Source organism: Myotis daubentonii, chromosome X (genome assembly GCF_963259705.1).
Source record: "Myotis daubentonii chromosome X, mMyoDau2.1, whole genome shotgun sequence".
Classification (NCBI taxonomy): Eukaryota; Metazoa; Chordata; class Mammalia; order Chiroptera; family Vespertilionidae; genus Myotis; species Myotis daubentonii.
The window spans coordinates 51,326,532-51,335,790 of NC_081861.1; the positions used below are offsets into that span (position 1 = coordinate 51,326,532).

Sequence of the window (9,259 nt, forward strand, 5' to 3'; positions counted from 1 at the left end):
TTCAATTTCTCTTCATGTCCTTACATTTATTTGCCTTCAGACACTTTATTTGATAGTCCCTGTTTGTGTGGTCATAAGTGTTTGCAATGATTGCATGTGGATTAATAAACAGTGAGGAATTTCAGAAGAACTTGAAAAATATTTTTTGAGGTCTAGGAAAGTTTGAGTTGAAAAGATAACTAAGGCAACTATATTGGAAAGAGTGGAAAGAGGATATATTGTTACAGTTTTGGCAATGTAACTGTTCCTGAATTGCTTACCTTTGCCACCTAGCTTTCTATGGGCAGGGGAACCATTGCTGTTTTGAACTTCAAGCTAACGGAGGCATGTTTATGATTCATATAAAGAGGTCTGGAGTACCCTGGAAAACTGCCTTTTTGGCTCACTTTATAAATTTCCAGGAATATTGAAGTTGTGTGTGCTTTATTAGTATATTAAAGAGTAATGTTCAGGTTTATATTATTATGCAAATTGAAACATAAAAGTTTACTTCATTTGTTTTTGAGAGGATAATGATACCTGCCAGGTTTTGGGGGCAGAAGTAGGAAAATAGTCCATTGAGGTTTTCTCTCCTAAAGAGAATTACTTGAAGAGGATACATTCAATTAAAAGGGATGCAATTAACTGGTCATTAAAAATATCTTTGGTTAATAAAAAAGTAAGAATACCAATAAGGTCATTATTTATAATCTGTCAATATCAAGTGGAAATAATAATGAAAACCAGACCAGATTATTAAGCACCACCATTTACCTATCTATCAAGTGGTGAAATGATATCAAAATGAACAGAAGGCAGAACTAAGATGTGCTTGTCAGTGCTTTCATACTCATTTTGCAGACTGTTCCTGAATTGCTTACCTTTGCCACCTAGCAAGCTTCTGAGTTACTTCCCTATTCTGTTCTTTGCAATGTGCACGGGAAATGTAAACTTATTTTAATATTGGTCTAAGTAAAACAGGATTATAAATGTAAACCTGTGGCTCAAAAGCATTTCATAATGCTTTTCAAAAAGCAAATTAAATTACATTTGGATTATCTAGTTTTGGATAGCATTCTTCTTTTCTACTAGCATGGTTTATCAAGAGTTGACGAGTATATTTTGTAAAGTATACTTGAAACCACACATTATTTGATAGATTTTAGTATGTTACCAAGTATTCACTCAACTCTGGTTTAGTTGTTATTGGAAAGCAATTGAAATATGAATCAAATTTTTAGTAGAGCCTCCGTCATTAAAAAAAGAAAAAAGTAAAGAAGAAAAACAACTCTGATAACAACAAATGTCCCTAATTTCTGATTTAGTATAATGTTGATGGGGTAGTTATATAGAGCTTAATTTGTATATTTCTGGAGAAAACATATATGAAATATAGTGTATTATATTAGTTAGTGAGAAATCCCCTTTAAAGCACATACAGTGTATCTTTTATCTTTTATAATAAAACAAAGTAGCAAACAAAATTAGGTGAGATGCCTTGATCTGCAAAATTCTGTGATACTAGTCTAGAATCATCTATAGCTATCACAGACACCTTTCATCTTGTGTAAACTTGATTGATACATAGAGTCTACAGTTTCCTAAGCCTACTGCTGACAGGAAAGCTTAATATCTTTACTAATATCGGGCATTTATTTTTTTTAACATTTTAATGTGGAGGAATGGCTCTTTATAATGAATTATGACTAATAGCCACAAGTAAGTGGGAGGGAAATTGAGACCTTTGATGCTACATTCGGCTGCAAGTCTGTTACATGTTTAAGACCTTGGATAAAAAAAATGAATAGTTAAAATGTATACTGTTGGTTTAATACAAGATCTTGTACTCAAAGCCCACTCTGGAGGATGCTTTCTATGGATTCTGTTAGGTTGGCTGTAATGAAATAGAATACTGGGTACTTTGATGTGATCTGATCTTAAAGTAATACTAGCATCCCATAATAAATTTGCTGACCATTTATCCCCATTTTCTTCAGTTCAGTGCTTTCATCAGTATACCAAATCCCCTTCCTCTACGCCACTCCTAATTATGCACCCTCTCAAGAAGCAGAAGTCCAAGAGAGTAATACCAGAACTTCTTTTTATTAGACAGATCTAGATTTCTAGAAAATCTCTTTTGCAGGTGTGACTTTGCTCTTTCAGAAGAAATTCAGTGATTGAGTCTAGATACGATCACCAGGGCTATGCTTAAATTCTTTGACATGTGCCACACAATCTGGTGAAGACATTATCAAGCATGTAGGACAAGCATGTCAAACTCGCGGCCTGCGTGCTGCATGTGGCCCACACGAATATATTTTTTTTTTTGCTAAGGAAATAAATCTTTATTAAGCACCTGCAAAGTTACTGGGAGGAGGCCATGATGCTGGACACACTGTCAAAGTCGATCTTCTCCACACTGTTTTTGGGCTTAATGCTCTCTTCCTGGCTACAGATGAAGATCTGGCCCGACTCATCAGCGCTCCAGCTGTACTTGCTCATCCACACCTTTAGCTGGCTGTCGGTCAGGTCCCCGAGCACCTTGGCCAGCAGCCAGCGATCGATGTGCTGATAAGTGATACCCACGACATGGCAGATAAATTTTCGGACAGAATCTTCAAAACCAGTTACACCTCCCAAAAGGTCCACGTTTTCATCCAGGGCTTGCCAGAAGGCCTGCAAGTGGCAGGTCTCTAGCAGGTTTCCAAGGTACAAAATCTGTCGGATAGGCCGTTCTTCTTGATGGGCCCGGTCACTCATGCACTTGCAAAGGGTGAAGTCAGTGTGGGGCAGGTTGGTGAGGGCCTTTAGCAGGATCTGAGCAGTGACCGTGGTCTGAAAGAAGGATGGGTTGAACTGGTACAGCTTCAGGACAGCCAGGTTGGCTTCCAGATCATAGGCATTCCCCTTGGCCTGTGTCTCCACATAGCGCTCCAGGGTGGCCAGATTCTCAGGATTGTATCTGTCGATGCCCTTGAACAACTTGCCCACTTTCGCTCTCACCTGTTCAAACATGGCCATGCCTGCGGTCGCTTCCCACCCCCACAACGAATATTTTTGCGGCCCAGCCAATATAACGGTATGTAAGAAACGTTTCAATAAAAATTTCATAACTTAATTTTAACAATACCCTGCTATACATAATTATTAATAACAAATTACAATACTTGCTAAGGACTGGTTACTATAATCATGTTGCATTCATTTCCCTTATGCGCCTTAAATGCAGGCGCACCATTTCTCTCCACTAATACTAGCAGCGAATACTTTAGCAACTGATTGCCACGTCATTAGTCTTGTACTGACCTGTTTGTGTGCACAACAGGAAGTATTTCCCTATCAGAGAACAAGAAAAATAGGTTTATTTGCATTACGCTTATTAATTTGTGCAGTTATTCAGTATCTGGTAAGTTAATGTTCAAGAAAAATATTATTTTTTATTAAAATGTTCTATTATTTTATGTTAACGATGACTCATTTATTTCAGCCCTTTGTATTTGAAATAAAATGAAAGCTTTTGTTTTTTTGCGACTCACATAAACTTAATCCTTGTTTATTTGGCCCGTGTTAGCCTTTGAGTTTGACATGCTTGATGTAGGATAAGAAAAAAAAAATCTTTGCCTAATGCCTAGCTCACTTGATAGCCCAGCAGAAAAGAAATAGAACAGTGCATGCATGCATGTACAAAGCTGCTACGTACCAGAAATATCAGAGTGGCAGCCTGGGGACAAAAGTAATAATTGCCCCTGTGTCTTTGTTGGGCTTGTGTTGGTATTTGTCACAGGCAGGCAGCAGAGTAAGGCAAGTCCATGCCAAGGCAGTCTCTTCAGTATGGCTCTCAGAAACTACTAGGTCAGCCCTAGCCGGTTTGGCTCAGTGGATAGAGCATCAGCCTATGGACTTAAGGGCCCTAGGTTTGATTCTGGTCAAGAGCACATGCCTGGGTTGCATTGATGTTTCTTTCTCTCCCTCTCCCTTCCTCTCTGAGAATCAATAAAAATGTATTTTAAAAAACTACTAGTTCAATTTTTATTTTGTTTTGTTTTGAAACGGGGTGGGGTGAGAACACTTCATATTTTAATTCTGCACCTACCTTTTGTTTTGTCATCTTTTTTCCTAGAGTGATAACATCGCTACAAAAACATATTTTAGAAGAAAAGTGATGTTTATGGAGTTTCATCCTTGCCTACTCCAGATCTGCCTAAAAGAAAGAAAATTCAGAGGCTTCTGAATAGAAAGCAACCAGAATTTCTAAACACCTACAAGTGGATGCTGGCAGTTGAATGGTCATAACACAGATCATTCATACTGCTGCTGTATGGATCCAGTGAATTTTGAATTAAGATATTTACACTGTATTTTGTTTTGTTTTCTGGTTTCTTTCCTCAATCTATCTCTTTGAAAGGAATTGAATACTGTAAAAGTGAGCATCTTATAACTCTTTTCCTTCTCTACAAAAATGTAATTTACATGTGTGTAAATGTGGCCAATTTCAATTTTACTGATGTACAATACTTAGATTTAGTTTTGAAATTGAACATTTTTAAAACAACAGCAGATAAAGAAAAGTTATGTTCATTAGAAGGTAGGTATGATCTGGATTTTTTTCTACATAGTACATAGGGAAAAAACATTTCTTGATTAAATAATTAAATGTCAACTAAAGTGTTATCTTGATGGAATATTTCCAATATTTTAAAGGCAGTATCGAAGGGCAGATTATCTCAGATTTTGCCCATTAGCAAAAGTGCAACATTCTATCCACATTTAATACTAACTAAACTAGTATCCTGGTTTAGGATTTCCAACATTATAAAGGCAGGACTGAGGAACAGATGATCTCTTGCTCACTTACAATACTACTGTGATGTTCTACTTGCAAATTAATTGAGCATTTCCAAAACCATATATATATTTTTCTATTTTGAAACATATACTTTCCCCCTAAAGCAAAGTTCTTCAAAAACTGACAAAGCCCCTCTCTACCTCTCTGGGCCTCCCCACTTTTCACCCTCCATTCTCCCCCCCCCCTTTCTGACTCTCTCCTTGACACACACACTCCCTCCTATGCCCAGGGCTCCTATAAATAGATCAGTTTCCCATATTCACGAAATTAGTACAGATGTATCAAACAATATTCTGACTTAAACTTAAGCAAAAAGAACCTCTTACAAGGCCTTGTTTCCCTTTGGACAATTAGCCTATGTAAGATGTACCAAATTAAAACAATCAGGGCAAGCTACCTCTTTCCATTTTTGCTTGCCTCTGATGGAAACTGAATTAAGATTTTAGGAACCTGGACCTTTGAGAACAGGACACTAACAGGTGGTGATCACAGAGGATAGGTACAAAGGTCTTGAAGCTTTCTTAGAGCTTTGTTAGGTGGTGGCATGCAATTCATGACGTACCATCACTGGCAAACCTCATCATTCCACAGGTGGGTATGAGTTTCTCTAGAAGTGTAGGAGTGTTAGTTGTGTGTGTGTGTGTGTGTGTGTGTGTATACACACCCTTGTGTACCTGTGTACATGTGACTATAGATGCACCTGTTGTTTGTAACTCTATTAAAGCAATTGCTTTGCATTTAATGTGCAACTTTGAAGTAGTGTAATGTTTTCTTAAAGATTTTTACCACTTGGTTTTGATGTCCTTTAATATGTGCTTCTATTATCTTTCCTTGCCTACCAACCAAAGGGATGGAGGGGGAGGGACTCTTTTATTTCCCTTGTGAATGGCACTGAGGAGAAAATATGGCTGCTGTACCAATCACTACTCCAGTTACTGGTCACTGCTAAGGCATCGATTTCCTCAACTCCTTTTGACTCTTCTCTTTTTCCAACCTATTCAAATAATGCAGTGTGGCTTTTGTTCATTATGATAATAATGCAGTCTTTTAGGCAGCTGTTTTTCAAGCCTTCTGCCACCATTTTATTTTCAAGTAAGTTAAGTCCTAATCATTCAGAATTGTGGAAAGAAAGGTTATTTGGAGAAAATGCTATATATCTTTATTTGCATATTAGGCCCAGGGACTGCCAGCAGATAGGGTGCTGCACAAATGTAACACTTGCTGAATAAATGAATGGAAAACCTCATACACAACAGAACATACAAATAGAAACAGGTACAAATAGTCACAGGTACAGCATAACAAATATGCAATCTTTTGAACACTACTTCTTAGTTTACAGACACAGCTAATTTATTCAGTATTGTGCTGGAAGAATCTTTTCAGAATACCTGTACCAACATATCACTTACCTTCCAGCTACAAGTTTATGCTGCTGTTAGGAAATATCAATGATGGAACGATTTTTTGTGCGACCTCTGCATTTAATTTAGCCTCAGACATAGTCACTTGGTCAGTAAAACCTAAAACTTTACAGTTCCAATAATTTCATTTGCTATTTCTGCTTTACAGACCTGCTTTGAGTTGCTTTGGCTTTGTCTTCCTTTGTAAATACTCTTATATTTTCTTTGTAAACATCCTGTTTGCAGTTTTGGGAGACAGCATTGCAACTCTGTGTAGTGTTTATATATATCAGACTTGCCTTTCCATAGAGCTTCTCAAAATAAATGTGTTCATGAAAGTTATTTGTGTGTAGACTCATTATTTTTTCTTAGTAGTGTTGTCTCCACTTCATTATAAATATAGGTTTCTGCTCTTTGGTGGAATTGACTGAATTTTTTCAGAATAAAGCACTTTGAATAATTTAGGGTTTGGGTTAAAAACATTATGTCTAGAAATGAGGCTTTTAAATAGAGTTGACATCAACTCTTGATACTCCAAATGTGGAGGTGATACCAGCAGAACTTACCTGAATTTTTTTTTTGTCATTCATGATAATATATGAATCCTGTTTTGAAGTGATTACTCTATGAGGTTAAGGCAATCATTTACAATTTTCTTTTGTCGCCTTTCCTTGCCAATTACTATTGCTCTTTACATAACTCCTTTTTAATTTACTTATTTTTACCAAAGAGAAGGCAAATATGAGTACATGGAAAATATACCAATGAACAGACAAAACATTTTGGCATTAATAGAATACAGAAGGATGGATGAATTGGATATCAAGAATATATTAGCAAATTATATTGTCAGCCTTATAAAAAACAACAACTAAGGTTTAAAGGAAATGCTAGAAAAATAATTGCTTCCATGATTCTTTCTTTATCACTCTTGCCATGCAGAAAGGCAATGAAAGCAAATATAACTTTGTGATCAGTGCTTCTCTATGCTCAGTGGGTGATGGGAAGGGATCTGTGGAGTGAGAAGGGCCACAGGGTAGGGAGGCAGTAACTATATCATGTGCATAATCCACAAGCTACATGGAGTACCTATTTGCAGATAATTGAATTTATTGTGTAGTTTGACCTTATTTGATGCACACAAGAAGTTGTGTGTAAAATAATATCACAATGGGAAGGTGTAATTAAACTGTCTTTAACATGAAAAACTCCACAACCACAGAGATAATTTAGAATTCATATATTTATGTATATGTGTATATCTATATCTATCTATATATCTCTATCTCTATATCTATCTATATCTATATATAGATATAGATATATATAGATAGATATATACTAGAGGCTCCATGCACAAAATTGGTGCACTGGGGGGTGGGTCCCTCAGCCCAGCCTGCACCCTCTCCAATATGGGACCCCTAGGGGGATGTCCGACTGCTGGTTTAGGCAGTCAGACATCCCTCTCACAATCCAGGACTGCTGGCTCCCAACCACTCGCCTGCCTGCCTGCCTGCCTGATGGCCCCTAACCGCTTTTGCCTGCCAGCCTGATCACCCCCTAACCACTCCCCTACCAGCCTGATTGATGCCTAACTACTCTTCTGCCAGCCTGATTGCCCCGAACTGCCCTCCCCTGCCGGCCTGATCACCCCCAACTACCCTCCCTTGCTGGCCCAGTCACTCCCAACTGCCCTCCCCTGCTGACCGGGTCCCCCTAAACTGCCCTCCCTCCCATGAAGGCCTGGTACCCCCAACTGCTCTCTCTCCCCTGCCAGCCTGGTTGCCCCAACTGCCCTCCCCTGCTGGCCTGGTTGCTCCTAACTGCCCTCTGCTGCTGGCCTGATCACCCACAACTGCTCTCCCCTGCTGGCCACCACAGACCCTTCTTGCTGCCACGCCCCAGTGGCCCAGAGCCCATGGACCCTTCTTGCCACCGCGCCTTGGTGGCCTCGGCCCACAGATCCCTCCTGCCATCACATCCCAGCAGCCAGAGCCCACAGATCACTCCCAGGGTCCACAGATTGCTCCCGCCACCACGGCCCAGCAGCCCAGGCCCACAGATTGCTCTTGTTGCCATGGTCCGGCAGCCTGGGGCTCACAGACCCTTCTCACTGCCACACCCCAGTGGCCCAGAACCCATAGACCAGCCATGGGCAAACTACGGCCCGCGGGCTGGATCCAGCCCGTTTGAAATGAATAAAACTAAAAAAAAAAAAAAAAAAAAAAAAAAAAAAAAAAAAGACCGTACCCTTTTATGTAATGATGTTTACTTTGAATTTATATTAGTTCACACAAACACTCCATCCATGCTTTTGTTCCGGCCCTCCGGTCCAGTTTAAGAACCCATTGTGGCCCTCGAGTCAAAAAGTTTGCCCACCCCTGCCATAGACCCTTCTTACTGCCACACATCAGCAGTCCAGGCCCACAGATCACTCCCGGGGCCCACAGATTGCTCCCACCACCATGCCCCAGAGGCCTAGAGCCCACATACCCTTCCTGCCTGCATGCCTTGGTGGCCCGGGGCCCACAGATCGCTCTTGGGGTCCACAGATCACTCCCGGGGCCCACAGATTGCTCCCACCACCACACCCCAGAGGCCCAGAGCCCACTGACCCTTTCCACCTGCATGCCTCGGTGGCCTGGAGTTAAAGACCCTTTTCACTGCTGCCACCACCTTGGATGCCCAGGGCTCACAGACCCTTCCTGCCTGCGTGCCTCGGCAGCCAGGGGCCCACTGTTAGGTTGTCCTTCCTGGTCGTGAAGGCTCCTAGGCTATTATTAGTATAGATATATATGTATATGTATTTACACACACACACACACACACAGTTGACCCATTAGCAACATGAGTGTTAGGGGCACCAATGTCCATGAAGTTGAAAATGCATGTATACTCCTCTAAAACTTAAGTACTGTTGACTGGAAACCTTACCAATAACAAACCACTGATTAACATACCTTTTGTATGGTATATGTATTATATATATTTTTAAAATTTTATCTTTAGGTTTGAAACTATTACAGATGTC

The 9,259-nt window shown here is 39.9% G+C and overlaps 1 protein-coding gene across 1 annotated transcript; it reads right to left on the reverse strand.

Moving 5' to 3' along the window:
* Positions 1-2,296: 2,296 nt before the first annotated feature.
* Positions 2,297-3,034, reverse strand: LOC132225056 (eukaryotic translation initiation factor 3 subunit K-like). Its single transcript, XM_059680265.1, has one exon. The coding sequence runs from the start codon at positions 2,998-3,000 to the stop codon at positions 2,344-2,346; it is 657 nt and encodes a 218-aa protein (XP_059536248.1). The 5' UTR covers positions 3,001-3,034; the 3' UTR covers positions 2,297-2,343.
* Between the last annotated feature and the right edge of the window lie 6,225 nt (positions 3,035-9,259).